The sequence below is a fragment of the Sus scrofa genome, chromosome 15 (assembly GCF_054392235.1).
Source record: "Sus scrofa isolate SSC_HxYL_T2T_F1_AM1 chromosome 15, Sscrofa_HxYL_maternal_Yorkshire_Landrace_v2.0, whole genome shotgun sequence".
NCBI classification, from domain to species: domain Eukaryota; kingdom Metazoa; phylum Chordata; class Mammalia; order Artiodactyla; family Suidae; genus Sus; species Sus scrofa.
This window is the reverse complement of record NC_139397.1, coordinates 148,549,652-148,567,153: the sequence shown is the minus strand read 5'-3', so window position 1 is coordinate 148,567,153 and position 17,502 is coordinate 148,549,652. Positions and strand designations below refer to the sequence as shown.

At 49.7% G+C, this 17,502-nt stretch overlaps 1 protein-coding gene across 5 annotated transcripts in view; it reads right to left on the bottom strand.

Annotated features, from left to right (window-relative positions):
* TRPM8 (transient receptor potential cation channel subfamily M member 8) overlaps positions 1-17,502 on the bottom strand; it is a 93,955-nt gene that overhangs the window by 35,656 nt on the left and 40,797 nt on the right. For all 5 annotated transcript variants that reach the window (XM_084999082.1, XM_084999083.1, XM_084999084.1 and 2 more), the window contains 6 exons: positions 14,920-15,210; positions 13,264-13,359; positions 11,626-11,755; positions 9,801-9,946; positions 6,706-6,818; positions 5,951-6,167 (listed from right to left, as the gene is read on the bottom strand). In XM_084999082.1, coding sequence (XP_084855208.1) covers positions 5,951-6,167; positions 6,706-6,818; positions 9,801-9,946; positions 11,626-11,755; positions 13,264-13,359; positions 14,920-15,210 — 993 coding nt within the window. The remainder of the gene's footprint in view (positions 1-5,950; positions 6,168-6,705; positions 6,819-9,800; positions 9,947-11,625; positions 11,756-13,263; positions 13,360-14,919; positions 15,211-17,502) is intronic.

Sequence of the window (17,502 nt, the reverse complement as noted above, 5' to 3'; positions counted from 1 at the left end):
AAAGTCGACTCCGTCAGAGGAACTTTTCAGTTCTGCTAAATGCAGTCCCTACACGGGTCCACGTGATAAGCAGATAGATAAGACCCAAGAAAACAAAACCACGGAACCTGCCCCAAGTCAAGCTGGTGGGGGGGCCGGGGTTCTGAAGCTTGGTTTCCTCTCTCCTGCATCACCCTGCTTCTTCAGACCCCACAGCCATCCCACCGTCCTAGGCTTGGAAGGAATTCAAGAAACATCATCCATGTCTCAAGAAAGTAGTTCTTTTCATCCATTTTATAAACGAAAATAGCAACTTTAGTGGACAAAGGGGTGAGGGCTATGAAATCAAGCGCCAAGGAAGGATGAACATCCCCCACGTGTGAGCAGCCTGATTTGACCGTGTTCCCCTGGGGGAGGGCTGCACTCCTGAGCTCAGAAATCGAGTCAGGATCCCTAACGGTCTATTTGGGTGGTCCCAGTGACACTGATCGCCGCCTCCAAGAGCCATTCGCAAGGTGACGGTGGTGGGGACAGGCTCTACCTGAGTCAGCTTCCCTCTGAATCGCTGGTCTGAGGCAGGTAGGCACAGGACAGGGGGGAGCCTCAGCCCCCTCAGCCTTGGGCTGCATGGTGGGAGGAACCCTACAAAGATCAATTCTGGGCTCAGAGGCACCGCTGCAGTAAGAAAACATCTTTAAAAAGGAAGAGCAGGAGTTCTTGTGGCTCAGCAGGTTAAGAATCTGACACGGTCTCTGTGAGGATGCAGGTTCGATCCCTGGCCTCGCTCGGGGTTTAAGGATCCGGCATTGCCACAAGCTACAGTGTAGGTCACAGATGTGGCTCAGGTCTCACGTTGCTGTGGCTGTGGTGGAGGCTGGCAACTGCAGCTCCAATTTGACCCTCGGCCTGGGAAGGTCCATATGCTGCGGGTGTGGCCCTAAAAAGAAAAAAAAAAAAAAAGGGAATAGCAGCCTCTTTTCTGAATGCCAGAGATATACTCATAAAATATCAGGACCACTTATTTCTGGATTTGAGGATCCAAGGGCCTCAAGACTGAACGTGTCTTCCGAGAAGGGACGGTGAGACTTACCTCATTTTAAATAAACATTCACAGTCTGTTTAACAGACCTAAGCATTATTTAGCAACTGTGTTTGCACTTATTGATTGCCTTGGTTAAAAAATTCCAATTCACAGAGCAACCTCTGCCCCTGGGCAAGGGGGACACAGGGAGAGACTGCAGGGCAGGCCTCTGACCCAGACACAATCCGAAACAGGTAACATCCTGTGCGGTTTTGATTTTCCACTAACAAGTGTGGATTAGGTTAATTAAGACAGTCCCAGGCCAGCAGAACTGAGTGAAGCATCCAAGCGCATGGATGATTCCAAAAGGCCCGAGTCTGCAGACCCGAAGGGAAACAGCGACCCCTAGTGTCATCCTCCAGTAATGACAGGAATCTGTGAGGCTGTTTTGTGCACTGTGGGGGCACAATAGAGCTGCTCCCCCCTGGCAGAGCTGGCCTTGACCCCACCTGACCCACACTCGGGAGCTTCCCTCACCACCACCTTCATACGCAGGATCTCTGGGTGCAAACTATCCATTCAAAAATCACATTTACGAGTTCCCGCTGTGGCACAACGGGTTAAGAATCCAACCACAGCCGCGGCTCAGGTCTCTGTGGAAGTGCTGGTTAGATGCCCAGCCCAGCGCAGTGGGTTGAAGGATCCAGCACTGCTGAGGCTGTGGTATAGGTCGCAGCTGTGGCTCCGATTCAATTCCTGGCCCGGGAACTATCACACATCTCGGGTGAAGCCATAACAAAAATAATAAATAAATAATGTTTACAAAGGAAGAGAGGAAACACTTGGGACAAAACCGCATGTCCTTATCAGCATCCAACACCACCGCCATGAAGGGAGGACAGCTGGGACCCAGCCAGACCCTCTGGACATCACGTGGGGCCCGGGGAGTAACTGGGAAGCATATTAATGTGCCTACCAGGAACCTCGTGCCCACCGCCCACTCCCACTCCTTGTCCCTGCTCTGTGCCCCTCCCGAGCAGTGCTCCACACTCCACCTGCCCAGAGCCCCTCTCCAAACAAAAGGCACCTTCCTGCATGACCCGAATAGGACACGAGCAGTTCAATGTAAACTCGATTTGTAGGAAACGCTTGTGACTTACAGACTCCAAATTTTACTCTCGCTTGTCCTCCATCCATGCAAGACATGTTCATCTGGGGCTGCCCGCAATGCTCACCCCCCGCCAAAGGTGCCCAGAAATGACCCTGCCACCATCTCTAACTGGCTCAAAGTCCATGAAGACAGACATATCTTCCCACTTGGGTCACTGCTGCATCCTCAAGTCTAGAACACTGCCTGGCACCTAACGGCTGCTTGATAAATCGTTGTTGACAGAAAGAGTACGTGGATGAGTGCTTGGCTTAAGCCAGGATGCCTTTCCCTGTATCCTCCATCCAGGCCAAGCTCTGCCCACCAGAGGAACTCAGGATAGGTTCTCTCTCTGGACCTCCCCCTTCCTTAGATGCCTGGGGGATCCAAATGATATGTGGACAAGGGCCACAGGGCAGCAGGGTCAGGAACGGGACAAGGGGAGGAATGTTGGGAGCCAGAAGCAGGAAAAGAACTTTTCACCTTTTTCCAACCATTCCAAGGAGCAGCCATCAACAGCACCCCCTGCTCAGAGGGATACCTGGCCCCTTCCTGCCAGGTTCCTTGGCACTGCCCAGCTGTGGCCTCACACGTCACCCTTGTTCTCAGTCACAGCACAGCTCTGGAGCTGAATCAAAAAGCCCTTGCCTCATCAATTCATTAAAAAAAAAAAAAGATAACACACTTGGCCAGAAAGACAACGCCAGCTCCCATGCTAGTTCCCAAGGATCAAATATGAAAAAGAAACAAACATCCAAATTAAGTCATTTCCACGCTGCCCAATTCTGGGCAGGAGCGGATTTGTGTGAGGAGCTGGAACTCCCAGCAGAGCTGATGCTGATGAGATGAGTGAGGCGTGGGACACCCTGTCCTCTATTGGGAGTAAGTCACATGATGATCGTTCTGCAGTATGTGTGTGCTCTCACTCTGTGGTACACCTTGAACTCACAGTGCTATATGTCAGTATCTCTAAAAAAAAAAAAAAAAAGGAACTTCTTCCAGTAGGAAAGATGCCCTTTAAGGATGGGGGACCCGGAGTTCCCAATGCGGTGGGACAGGATCGGCCGTGTCTCTGCAGCGCCAGGACGTGGGGTCGGTCCCCAGCCCAGCACAGGGGGTTGAAGGATCCAGCGTCGCAGCAGCTGTGGCTCAGGTCTCAGCTGCAGCTCAGATCTCACCCCTGGCCTGGGAACTCCATATGCTTCGGGGCGGCCAAAAAAGGGGGAAAAAAAAAGATGGGGAACCAGAAGATCCAAGGAGTTAAGTATGTTACTACCATGCCATTTGCAGTTCCTGCAGCTTTTTCCCTCTCGCTCTCCTTCTCTCCCTGCACGTATTTGTGCTCAGGACTTCTTTCCCTGCCTTCCCTCTGCAGCGAGACAAGCCCTCCCACTGCACCCCTTCATCTTCTTCCTCTGCAAAAGCCAACATGGGGACACTGTCTTCTTCTCTTGGATGTGCCTTGAAAGGTGGTCGGCCATGCCCTGGAGGGAAGCAATGGGAGGCGGGACTCAGGGCCCCGGCACCCGACCTCACTGGTCCAGGAGAGAACACGTGGGACCCATGCGGCACGGCTCCCACGACAGTGTAACTCTCGGGAGGTTCCTGGGTTAAAGGCTCCTGGTTAACTTTCTCATAATGGTCCGGGCCCATTCCCGTTTTAAATACTGACTCTCCTCCCATCTTTCTCTACTTCTCCCAAGCAGGATATTTTCACACCCTTGCTGATGATACAAAGTGAGTCAAAAGAGAGAGAGAAAACTAGAAGGCCAAAGACAGCCGCTGAGAAAAAGGCTACCTGGAAGGGTTGTGGGCTGAGCCATGCCCCTCCAAATTCATACGCTGAAGGCCTTGCTCCCAGCACCTCAGAATATGACCCCGTTTGGAAGTTCCCGTTGTGGCTCAGCAGTAACGAGCCCCGCTAGTATCCATGAGGACGTGGGTTCAATCCCTGGCCTCCCTTAGTGAGTTACAGATCTGGCATTGTCATGAGCTGACGGGGCTCAGATCCCGAGTTGCTGTGGCTGTGGTGTAGGCCAGCAGCTAGAGCTCTGACTCAACCCCTAGCCTGGGAACCTCCGTATGCCACGGGCGCAGCCCTAAAAAAGGCAAAAAAAAAAAAAAAAAAAAAAAAAAAAAGCAAAGAAGATGACCCCGTTTGAAAGTAGGGTTCTGGTAGATGTAATTAAGGTGAGGTCCTTACTGGAGCAGGATGGGCCCTGGACCACCATGATTAGTGTCTATGACAAGGGGGACTTGGACAGAGACAAGCACAGAGGGAGAACTCTGTGTGGGCGTGAGGACAGGGATCACGTAAGGCATCGACGGCCGAGGATGGACGAAGATAGCCAGCACATCCCCAGAAGTTGGGGAGGAGCCCGAGACAGATTCTCCCTCCCATTCTCAGAAGGAACCAACCTTGCCCACAACCTGATCGCAGAACCATGAACTTGTGTTGTGACGCCACCCAGCTGGGTGGCCATGACTGTGACCTCCTGAGCCAATGCCTGGAACATTCACAAGGCTGATGTGAAGTCATAGGAACCATAGAAACCCCTTGCATGTCAGCAACACCTCGTCCTGGGGAAGAGTTGCTGGAGGACAGAAAGCCTGATAATCTTGCCTTGCTCAACATAATTCCACCTGCACCTCATCTCCAGCCTACACTGTACCTCCATCTACTAGGTAAGTGAAGGCAGATCCAGGGCACTGATGCAAGGACTCCTGGAACCTCTCGTGCCCAAGGCCAACACCACTAATGGGTTAAGACACTCTCCTCCTGCAAAAAGAGCCTCAGAATCTTTCCAGGGCTCCTGGAAGCCGCCAATAAAATAAAATAAACATCTATTAGAGTGGGCATGATGATCAAAACCAATTTAGGATTTCTATTCTAGGCAGTGATTCGGTAAGGTCAAGAACAGCATTCTTTGCTCTTCCAAACATCTTGTAGCCCTTGGCATAGTACCTTATAAACTGGAAGCACCTAGGGTATACTTGTTGACTGGATAGGTTTTTGGATTTGGGATCAGAAGGAATATGAGTAACAACAACAGTAGTTCTCAAACATTTTGTAAACGACTATTTTGGAAGGATTTCTGGGATAATTTTCATGAGGATTTAGGGACAGCACCAGTCTTCCCCAGCCACATTTATTTATTCAACAGTACTAGGCACCTGCTATATGCCAGGCTCAGGCTAAGGTTTTGGACTTAAGGGTGAGAAGAAGATGCCAAGCAGGGCTCCCAAGAAACTTCAGAAAAGCACCATGCATAATTGACACGAACTCCCTAAAATCCACAGGGACTTACCGAAATTTCCACCACTGTCCATCTGACACACTGGGCCTTAAGATGGTCTTAGCCGGAAAGCCCTGCTGCTGCCCTGACACTCATCCCGCTGGGAGAGGGTTTACCCTCCAAAGTCAACCTCCTTTTTTTTTTTTTTTTTTTTTTTTTTTTCTTTAGAGCCATGCCTGCAACATATGGAACTTCCCAGGCTCGGGGTTGAACTGGAACTGCAGCTGCCAGCCTACACCACAGCCACAGCCACGCAGGGCAACCCACTCTTTGAAAGCATCCCTCCCCCTGAGTAATTCACCTCCATGAATGACCATTAATCAGAGAGCAGAGCATGAGCTTGGTGCGAAGCGATCTCACGGAAGAGCGTTTTCACGTTCAAGGGCTGCCCCCTAACAGGCACATTTATTTGGGGGGAATAATGACTTGGGAAGTTCAGGAGCAATTCTGCTCCCCCCGGCGTTCAGAAAGGGGGAGGCACCCCACGGGGGCGGGGGGCTGTCCTACCTGTCTCACTTCATCACAGAACAGGACGAAGACCAGCGCGTAGAGGACCAGCTCCGGGGGGTGCGGCACCGAGTGGAAGTCCATGAGCAGCACGTAGGCGAAGAGCAGGAGGAAGGCGATGTAGAAGACCACGTTCCAGGAGAAGACCACGAACGGGGACGTGAAGAAGGCCACGTAGGACCACAAGAGCTGCCTGCGCTTGTCCAGGGGCTTCTTCCTGGACCGGGGGATGACAGCGCGTCACGGTCGGGGTCAGGGTCCCCCTCCTCCCGCACACAGGGGGATACACGCCCACAGCTGGGCCGGGGAGGGGCGGCGGCCAACGGCGCTCCGGGACGGACCCAGCCAAATTCGGCCTTGGCACGTCGTGGTTGCCAAACCCAGATCCTGCCTCGGATACTGAACACAGGACCCCACCTCCACCTGTCGGAAATCAAACCCCAGGAAAACCAGAGGAGACCCCAGACTAGGGTGAGCGTCGTAAGCTCTAGGCCTTACAATCCTTTACACACGAGCACACACGCTCATATGCACATGTGTACACACAAAGCTGCATTATGTACACACACACATGCACACACGTACATACAAAGCTGCATTATGCACACACACAGATGCATGTACACACACACATGTACACACAAAGCTGCATTATGTACACATGCACACACACAGATGCATGTACACACACACACACTCACACACATGGATGCATGTACACAGGTACAAAGTGATTTTGTGCCTCAGTTTCATACCTAAATGACACAAAGCCACAGCCAACCAAGGGTATAATGAACAGACACAGGATAATTTTCCAGTTCTTGGTGTCTCGGGAAATCTCTCCGTACCACTGCTTGGAAAGAAAATTCTACAGGAAACAGAGACAAGGACATAGGTCCTTATTAACGTAATGACACGCCAGGTGGTGTGCAACTGTTCTTCCCAGCCCTCCAACCCCCCGCAAACACATAACCCTCTGCGCTGAGGTCCCTATCCTTTCCTATTAGTGACCTGGATTCTGAGCCGCTATGATTAAACCATTTAAAATTCTGTTCTATTTTCAGTCCTTTCCTAAACAAACTTTAGAGGTCGTGTGAATCCAAATTCACTAAGCCTATGAAAGTTAACCAACTCTAATGCTTATTATATAAGTTTAAACAAGTGTCCTTGTAGTTGTTGAAAGATTCACACATTCGCATGCACGTCCAGTGCTATCTGCAGGTCCCAAAGGGTTCATTTCCGCAGGGAGACAGGTGACACTTGTCAGGAAACTAAACGGAAGTCGGGAAGGGACAGACCACTGGCGTCTCAACACCAACTCCGGCTGAAATGCACGGAAAAGCTTTTCCTTGACCTTATCAACCCCTGAAAGATAGACCAGGTGTATCCCAACAAGGTGTGAATTAGTCAACTCAGGTCGATTTTATTTTATTTTTGTCTTTTTACGGCCACACCTATGGCATACAGAAGTTCCCAGGCTAGGGATCAAATCAGAGCTACAGCTGCTGGCCTACACTACAGCCACAGCAATGTGGGATCTGAGCCACGTCTGCGACCTCCACCATAGCTCACAGCAACGCCGGATCCTTAACCCACTGAGCGAGGCCAGGGATCAAACCTGCAACCTCACGGATGCTAGTCAGGTTTGTTACCACTGAGCCACGACAGGAGCTCCCAACTCAGGTTGAGTTTAGGTCAACACAGAGGGGAGAGCAGAGCCACAGAGAGGGACCACACAGCTCTCAGAAAAGAGCGTGTCAGAGCTCCCCTTGTGGCTCAGTGGAAAGGAACTCGACTAGTATCCATGAGGACGCAGGTTCAATCCCTGGCCTCGATCAGTGGGTTAAGGATCCAGCAATGCCATGAGCTGTGGTATAGGTCCCAGATGTGGCTCTGATCCTATGTTGCTGTGGCTGTGGTGTAGGCCTCACCTGCAGCTCCAATTCAACCCCTAGCCTGGGAACTTCCATATGCTGCAGGTGTGGCCCTAAAAAAACAAAGGAAAAAAAAAGAGCCTGTCTATCAGAAGGGACCAATGTGTCTGTGGCAGACTGGGGACCTGAGGCCTCCCCAGCACTGGCAGTGGGGCTAGGGCCCCCCCCCCACACCTGCACCCCACGCTTCCCTCCAGGAGAGGACAGCTTCCCCTGCCCCCCGCCACGTCCTGCAGGGGCTGCTGTGGCCCCAACTGAACTTGGCCCGAGAGGGGCAGCCCCCAGGAGCAACAAGCTGCAGTTGGTGCGAAAGGCCAGCTTCCTCGTGCCCAGAAGGGCAACACAGGGCAGGCGCCATGCAGCTCCCGGAAGCCTCAGGAGGTGAGCGCAGGGGCAACTCCCTCCTTAGCGCACCCGCAAATCCCTCCTCCCCGTCTCCTCCCTGACTCACGGCCTCCACTCCCCTCAGGCGCCTGCTGGACTCACGCCCAGAACAAAATACTTGCAGTCAGATCCTTGTTTGGGGTCTTCTTCTGCGGGGCACATAGACAAGTAGAATCCAGCCTACCTCAACGTCCTGACCCTGCCTGGGCCACCGCCAAGCGGCACCACGAGGCCCCTGGACACAGAAAGGTCCCCACTAGCTCTGGTTCTAGGGTCACTGGCGACATCTGACCCCTCCATGGTACCCTGCCCACAGCAACCACACCCTCTGGTCCCATGGGCCTGGCAGTGAGATTTTCCATGACCACCAGTGAACTGGCATCTGGTTGAAACCCTCGGGCTTGGTGAATGAGGACAGGAGCACGAGTCAGCCTCCCCAGGGCACGAAGCTCTGGGACACCATCAGGAAGGGGTTGGGGGCCTAAGACCATGAGAGCAGAGAGCGGCAGCCGAGGCAGCCAGCCCATCTCCCAGGCACCCCCCCATCCCAAGGCCAGTGACCCCCAGCCCACTTCGGTGCAGAGGCTGGAAAGGAGCAACAGCAAGACTCCTGTATCTTCCTTGTCACACAGGACCTTGAGGCCACTTAGCGGCCCTAGCAAGCGGGTGTTTTATAAACACGGTGCTCGTTACTGCTGCACAGAATGATGGAAAGTCCATCGAGCAGACAATCGGTCATCATGGAATCAAATTCTAGCACCGCTACTTGCTCGCAGCAAGCTGGGGAACATTCCAGAACCACTCTGAGCGCCGAAGTTCTCTCCTTCCTCTCTTTCAGTAAAATAGGATGATGTCAACTGTCGACCACCATGTGTGCTGAGAAGACACAGCGTGGCTGCCTGTGTAAGGGGGGTGTTAGTCCATACAGCTCCCCCGCCTCCCTTCCCTTCCATCAGGCCCTCCAGCTGGAGTCGTGGGTAGAAAATCTCCCCTCTGAAACCTGAGGCCCCAGGCATAAAATTGAATCCCAAGGCAGAAAACGTCTACACTGGCGGAACCCACTTCATACTCGTTTCTCTGTTGCCATTCCTACGAATAATAGCTGTAACAGTAACAGTGACAGTGACAGCCCAGTCATAAAGGGTTGGCACCACTGTTCACAGGTTATCTCACTGAGTCCTCACTGCAACCCTTCCTTCCTCCCCTCGCATGCCCATTTTACAGATGAGAAAACAGAGGTTCAGAGAGCTTGTGTCATCTGCCCCATCCCTACAAACTAGTTAGAGACACAGCAGGCCCAGCTCATAATCATGGTCTGTGCCATTTGCTTTGTGGAAACTCAAGCTCTCTCTTGCAGCATCTCCTGAGACAAGGACCTCTGCCATCTTTTGATATCACCCATCTTCTCCTGCTGTGGCCTTGAAATTGGAGGAGAAGATTTGTTCTCAGTATTCATTTTTGGATGCTGCTAACAGCATCCGATGTAAAAGGCCCATTTCTGGGCGTGATGTTTGGTGACTGTGTGTGTTTACCTGGACCCCGGGCTGGGCGATGAAATGCTGGTCCGTTGCCTCCACCGCCAGCTCCAAACAGTTGCTTCCGCCCCAGGCTTCACAGGAATAGACCAGGAGTTGTTCGGCCAAGTCCTCATCACTGCTGTAACACTCGGTGAACAGCTCTAAGTGACATGAGCAGCAGAGAGAGGGCAGCAGGAGGCAGGGCTGCCCAGCAAACAGAACTTGCCCGCCTCCGCCCCCCAACCAAGCCCTGACTTCCAGAAAAGCCTGGCTGTGAGCATCCTAAGTTATAAAAGGCAGAGTGGGAGTTGCCACTGTGGTGCAGTAGAAATGAATCTGACTAGTATCTGTGAGGATGCAGGTCCGATCCCTGGCCTTGATAAGTGGGTCAGGGATCCGGCATTGCCGTGAGCTTCGATGTATGTAACAGGCTCAGCTTGGATCCCACATTGCTGTGGCTGAGGTGCAGGCTGGCAGCTGTAGCTCTGATTCAACCCCTAGCCTGGGAACATCCATATGCCACACGTGCGGTCCTGAAGAGCAAAAAATAAAATAAAATAAAAGGCAGAGCAAATGCCAACACAACGTGCTTCTCTACTGAACAAAGAGACCTGCTTCAGGTGCCCCATACCCAGCACAGCGCCTCCTAGAAGCAGGTGTCTAGAAATGCCCATGAACTGAGCTGCAGTGAACACGGGGAGCCCCCTCTTGGGGGGGGCTCAGCTCCTGGGGAGGGGATCCATACACTCTCCCTCCCCTTCACAGAGCAGCCCCCTCCATCTCATTTAACCTTCTGTGCTTTCTTGGGGAAGGTTCATTGCATAAAAGGCACAGTGCCAAAAAACACCCCAAAATGATGGAATAAGAAACACCAGCCTATTGCCTTGAGCGTGCGCTTTACATTTTGAGACCTTACAACAAAAACAGTGGAATGCAGAGCCTCAGAGGAAATTCAAGTCAAAATATTAGGAGAAATCGCCTGAAGTCCACCAGAAATGAACATAATATTCTCAAACTTTTAATCTCATAAAAGAAATAGTTGAACACCTATTTTCCAACACAGAGAAGCTAAACTCACAAGTATGTCTTCATTAGATAAGGCAACAGACAAATATGCATGCATTTTGCAAAGTGCCACACTGCAAACTTAAAACTCCCAAATAGAAAAAAAATAAAAAATCAAGTTGGCCTAAGATTCTCTGTTGTTGGGAGGTAACTGGTCCTGGATTTCTCACATCCCCGTATAGTCTGGGGCCTCTGAGCAGGGACCCTGACAAGCTTTATTCAAGGACAGGTGAACAGCAAACAGAGGACACACCTGGCTCTGCCATCTTCCAACCAGGTGATGAGAAATCGTGCCTGGAGGGGAGCTGGACAGCTCACCTGTCGCCTGATAGAAGTTTCGTGTCTCCTAAGTTTGGGGAGCTGGGGGCCACCCACACCAGTCTTTATTCACATCACCCCATGGGGAACCGAGATACGGGAACAACCCAAGATGCTGTCTGGCTGTTGCCTCTGCCATCAGTGAGAAACCATCTGTGTCCCTGACCCAGGGGTCTGGGGTCTCCCATCACTGCATGCATAGGAAACTGGCAGGCTGACTTGTTACCTTGCGAGGCAGGTAAAACCTCACACCTATGACAGTTTCCATGAGTACCCCCCCGAACAAAACGCCCCAAAGCTCCCTGGGGTGTGGAGTTACCTCGACCTGGGCTGGGCATGGCCCTGGGCAGTTGTGGGCTGGGAGAGCCCACGTTTTCCCACTTGCCTTCTTGGACAAATCCGTCAAGGCTGCCTGGCATACCTGTGCTGCCTGAGGGTCCCGTCCCCGGAGACTTACCCACCGCGCGGGTCTCGTACTCGTTTGCCAGCTCCTCTGACTCCCCAGCAGCATTAATGTCATTCTTCACCTTGGCCAGAGTCTTCAGAAGCTTGCTGGCACCCAACGCTGCCAGAGTACAGCCCCTGGTCTTTCAGAGGAATGACGTGTCAGGGTTAACTCGTAATCCCTTGCGGTCAGTCAGACAAGGACAAAGTCATGGCAACAGCAGGGAGAGATGCACCTCTGAATGGTTCATTATGATTTCTAGTAAAATCTGCAATGGGCACCAAGAATCTGGATCCTGGATTTACGCACGATCCTCAACATGGAATGAGCATAACAAAGAGGAAATATCAAGAAAAATGCAGGATTGGAACCGGTGTGTGCATCCTGGGGTATATGGAGTGAGTGACCAACGGGGACCTGCTGGAGAGCACAGGGAACTCTACCCAGATGGGATCATCTATGTGGGAAAAGAATGGATACGTGTAATGTACAACTGAATCGCTGGTACAGCAGAAATTATCGCAACATTGTGAACCGGATATACGTCAATAAAGCTTCAAAAAAATGAAACAAAAAGAGACACAAACTACTATGTATAAAATAGAGAAGCTCCAAGGATATATGGTACAACACAGGGAATGCAGCTGACATTTTATAATAATAATTGTAAATGGAATATAACTTCTAAGAATTGTGAATCACTATATTATACAGCTGTGACTCATGCTATACACCAAATATATATCAATTTTACAAAATTCCAGCTCCAAAAAAAAAAAAAAAAAGATACACAGGAGGTCCTGCTGTGGCTCAACAGGTTAAGAACCTGACTTAGTGTCCATGAGGATGCAGGTTCGATCCCCAGCCTCGTTCAATGGGTTAAGGATCCAGTATTGCTGTGAGCTATGGTGTAGGTTGAAGACACAAGTTGGATCCTGCATTGCTGTGGCTGTGGTGTAGGCCAATAGCTGTAGCTCCAATTCAGCCCCTAGCCTGGGAACGTCCACGTGCCACAGGCGCAGCCCTAAAGAGCAAAAAAAAAAAAAAAAAAAAAAAAAAGATAAACACAGGAGAAGCTCACAGATCGAAGTGACAGTGGAAGGCCTGACTACCCACCATCGTGCTGCACCAGCGCAGAGGGAAAAGTGACCAAGGGCGTCAAGACCTGACAATGTCGTCAGCGAGACTGTGTATGTGAGTCGATACTCAGTGCCCAGCTGTCTGCTCTGAAAGGGGAGAATGGAGCTTCTTTCCAACTGTTGCTCCATCATTTCTAAAAATCATGATGTGCAGAACCACAAATAAAAAACTCAATCATCTCCCAAAGCATAATTTTTACAGGCCCTCCCTCCTGTCCATAATGCAATAAAGCTAGAAATTAATTTTAAATTAAACTGATAAACCTCATCTACTTGGAACACAATCACATGTTCACACACACCCAAGAAGCAGGCACCTACTGGACTGACCATCAAGCCCAGAACTTTCTGGGGACCTTCCCTCCCAAACATACCCCTGTTCACATGGCAACGGGTATATCCATTGACTTCAACTATCCCATTACATTGATGTTTTAGATGAGACACTGCATTTGAGAGGGCGAGAACAACCACGACAAAGCAGACATGTGCCGTGGACTTGGACATTTACCTGCTCCCAAATGACTTTGGAAAGTTCCTTCTTGTTCTGAAGAATGGCCCAGATGAAGAGAGCTTGCAGAGGGTGCCGGGTGATAGGAGACACGTCCTGGGAGGGGTTAGAGCATTGGGTCAGCACACGCAGGTAGAGCACCACCTTACCAGACACACCAGTAGAAGAATGAAAATGGGGCCAGGCTGCCCTAGAAGAGCATCCTGTGTTTGGAGAGCTCCGTAACTGGGTGTCTGAATCCTGTTTAACAGACCCGTGATGTGAATTTCATCTCCACAGCTCACCAGGTGGTATAATTTGACCCAGAATCTTTGATCTATCATAAAAGAGAACATAAAAGTAGATGGAAAGGTATAAAGGGTGAAAACCCTGTGCTGACAGCAATTTGAAATCTGAATGACTTCTGACAAGCTGAAGAGAAAGCAATTCCTTCTCTTTCTCATCCGGGAAAATCGTTCAGACTAAATTCCAACTTTCCTACAGCTTGCGTTCAATTATCACAACGTAACATTGCAGTTATATCTTTGGAGTGCTATTCAAGGTTTCAATTCCTCATACACCAATTAGAACCCCAGCTCCTGCTCAGCCTCCCAGAGTGTCCAAGGGAACCGTTTCAGATAGAAAACAACCTATTCCTTTTAATCTTCCCTACAGGTTTAACCAAGATCCAACATGTTTCTGGCACGGTTAGGGATACTGTGGAGAGTTTTGACTTAAATAGCATCACACAGAAGCTTTCTAAACACCTCCAATTCCTTCAAACACCTAGCTCATTTAGATTTCTGCAACACACATATATTAAAATTCTAGAACTATAAAAGGTAACAGCCTAGTTTGAGTTTCCCCAGAAGTAATCAAGAATTTGAGACAAATAGTTTACTTGAAAAGTCATTCCAGGAAAACCTCTAAGAGACTGAGGAAATGAGATTGGAAAGAAAGAACCAATAAAGAGGACATTATGAACACGGTGTCATGGTTGGTAACTAGAGATTCATCCCACTAGGCAACCCTAGGAGAATTCTCTCCTCTGAGCTGGGAGGTTGCTGGGGAACTGATACACCACCTTCTGGCAGTCACTGGGCTCTGACCAAAGCAAACCTTCAGCAAAGAACTGCAGGTGTTGGCAACTGGAAATGGGGCCTGCCTGTACTTAAAAGAGGAAATCCTGAGAGAAAACAGGTAGTCCATCCACAACATCCTCTCAACGGGAAACCTGGGTTATCCCTTTGGAAATATTCACTACGCCTGTTACGCACAAAAGAAAACTTGGCAGTTCTCCAGTCCCTTGCATGGGTAGCAGAGACCTATTTTAGACAGATCATGTCCAAAAAGCTAAGACCTGAGCAGGCGGTCATTCACTTGTCCCTCTTCCCTGTTAGATGCCATCAGAAGGCGTGTCACCCCAAGCTTTGCAATTAAGAAACACTGCAACCACTAGTTTGAAACATAGCACACATAATAAAGCAAGAAAAAGCACCACTTGTCATCTGTCTAGGACTTGACCACTTAAATAAAGGCAGCAGAAGAAATGAACAACGCCAACATGTTAACTAATTATGGCGATGAGGTAGGGAGTAGGAAAGATGGAGGTGGATCTTTTTGTAGGAAGACTACAGAGATAGAATAATTCAGGCAGACAACCGTGCTGGTACATACATGAAGTTCTACGTCTAGCTCGTCCCTGCTGTTCCTGTCTTCCTTCCGGAAGCCTCTTCGGAAGTTAGCTACCAGTTTCCACACGAATGTGAGGAGGGCGTCATTGTAGGAGTTCTTGGCGATCTGCAGGTTCCGATACACCAGGGTGCTGAAGTGGTTGGAGAAGAGCTCAGTCAGGACGTCGTTGGTGAGGAACTTGCGCAGGTTCAAGCCATTCTCCAGAAAGAGGCGGACAAACTTGGGTCTGTCCTTGATGAGCGCCGTAAACATGACTTCCTGAAGGTCAGCTGACTGAGGAGAAAGGGCAGAGAGAGACCTCACACCCCAAGTCTGATCAAGGCAACACAAGGCACTTTCGTTCTCAGCCACATGGCATTGTCAACCATAAAATAACAGTATCTCCGACGGCTCTTTCAATTCTGCTTGGGGGATACAATGTCCCTTTTCAATTGTCACATAACATTGGCCCATAGCTCAGATATCAAGACGGGGGAAGCAGGGTGGTGGAATCTTTGAAATCAGCCAGATGTGAGGGTGGATGAGAACTGGTCTCTTGCGAGTGTAAAGTGGAGATGAGTGCACCCATGTAGGGATGATATTGATGAAGAATTTATCACAGGGAAATATGTCCCATCTCTTGGGATAGAAGATGGTGGAAGTTTGCATAAGAAAAAGAATGTGCGTGTGTGTGTGTGTGTGTGGCCAGGGTACTATGCTGTACAGCAGAAATTAACATGATATTGTAAATCAATAATAATAATAAATTTAAACGTACATTAAAAAAAAAGAATGTATTCCAATGTCCGGCAAAGAGGAAGCACTTACTCCATGAGGCGGTAGAGGGCTAGCTGTACAGCTCACACCATTTCTCCCAAATCTACAGTGGACACCAATTGTGAGCCAACTACCAATCCACAATCTCCCCTCTGTGCCATGCGGTTGCCCTGCTGCCCACCACACACCATCAGGCAAGTGCTTGGTCATGTTACATAACAACGAGTCATTGGAAGACTTGACAATTACACTTGTACGATTTATCTTTATCTCTGGGCTCCTAATAAACCTTATCCTATAGGTACTTATTAAGAATCTGAATAAAGACAATTAATGTGTACTTTAGACACAAACCAGTGTTCCATAAACCACACCAGCCCTCAGAAACATTCAGATGGTCCTTCACAGTATTTCTTACAATTCGATTCAGCTACCAGCATTAAAAAATTAAATGGTTCATAAAAATCCACATTTGCAGCATTAAGGTCCAAGTTTATGAGTAAACACCAGAAGATGTGACAACACAGAGAACCAGCAGCTGGAGACAAGGGGCAGGGGCTCCCAAGGCCTGGGTGCTGCAGCCACAAGCCCCCAACATGCCTCATTGCTGTCCACCCAGGTCATTCTCCTCACTCTACTTGTCTGACCCCTGCTTCAGGAGAATATCCCCTGCCAAGGGCAGCACGAGCAGCTTCTGTTTCTGTCTAATGCTGGTCCCATGGGGACCACACGCTGCCTGCAGAGGGAACTGCCAAGGGTCCCTTGAGTCCCACACCGTGGCTCCAGGTAGGACAGGGATGGGAAGAGGTAGCTGCCCTGATCATTTGCACTGCTAGTAAGTTCCCAGGTTATGTCTGTGCTGTCACTGGTCCAAGGACCACCCTTTGAGAACCAGTGGCACAGGGAGAAGAGAAAGGCTTTGCTATCTTTGTTTTCAAACCTTGGTCCTACCATTACCTTATGTGCCACCTCAAACAAGGTTGCATCTCTGAATCTCAGTTTGCTCTTCTGTAAAACAGGTGCTTGTGGGGATGAAATAACATGGGTCAAGACATCTTCAGAGATTCAAGTTCAGAGCATGCCCTCAAAATACCATCACTCATGGAAGTTCCCTTTGTGGCTCAGCAGTAAGGAACCCAACCAGGATCCACATGGATGCAGATTCGATTCCTGGCCTCGCTCAATGGGTTAAGGATCCAGCTTTGCCATGAGCTGTGGTATAGGTCACAGATGTGGCTGAGATCTTGCATTGCTGTAGCATAGGCCAGCAGCTGCAGCTCTGATTCAACCCCTAGCCTGGAAACTTTCATATGCTACAGGTACAGCCCTAATAAAGAAAAAAAAAATCAGTCATGCCCCTCCTGTGGTACGCATGGAGCCCTGGGTTATTAACCAGCAAGATGACACAATCCCTGCGGTGGTTGGCATGAAAGCCAAGTGAAAGTTTTGTGCGCTGTAAAAAGTTACACAACCATTACCATTATTCCAAAGATTCTCATTTACTTTTAAACAACAATTTATTCTAGGGCTTAATATATGCCAGTGTTCTAAGTACTTTAGAAACATTATCCATGCAATCATCAAAACAATCCAATGAGGTAGCACTACTATTACCACCATTTTCATATAAGCAGGGGTGTGCTGGTAAATACTCAACAACCAACTCTCTGGAAGAAAATAATAAGCCCTGATTTGTAGTACTTGCCCATTCCTATGGTGTAAATGCTCCTAGCATGGTCAGTTTTCAGCTACCAGTGTGAAAACACTAATTACACAAATGGGCTGAGACACGGGGTAGCAGATATAGTG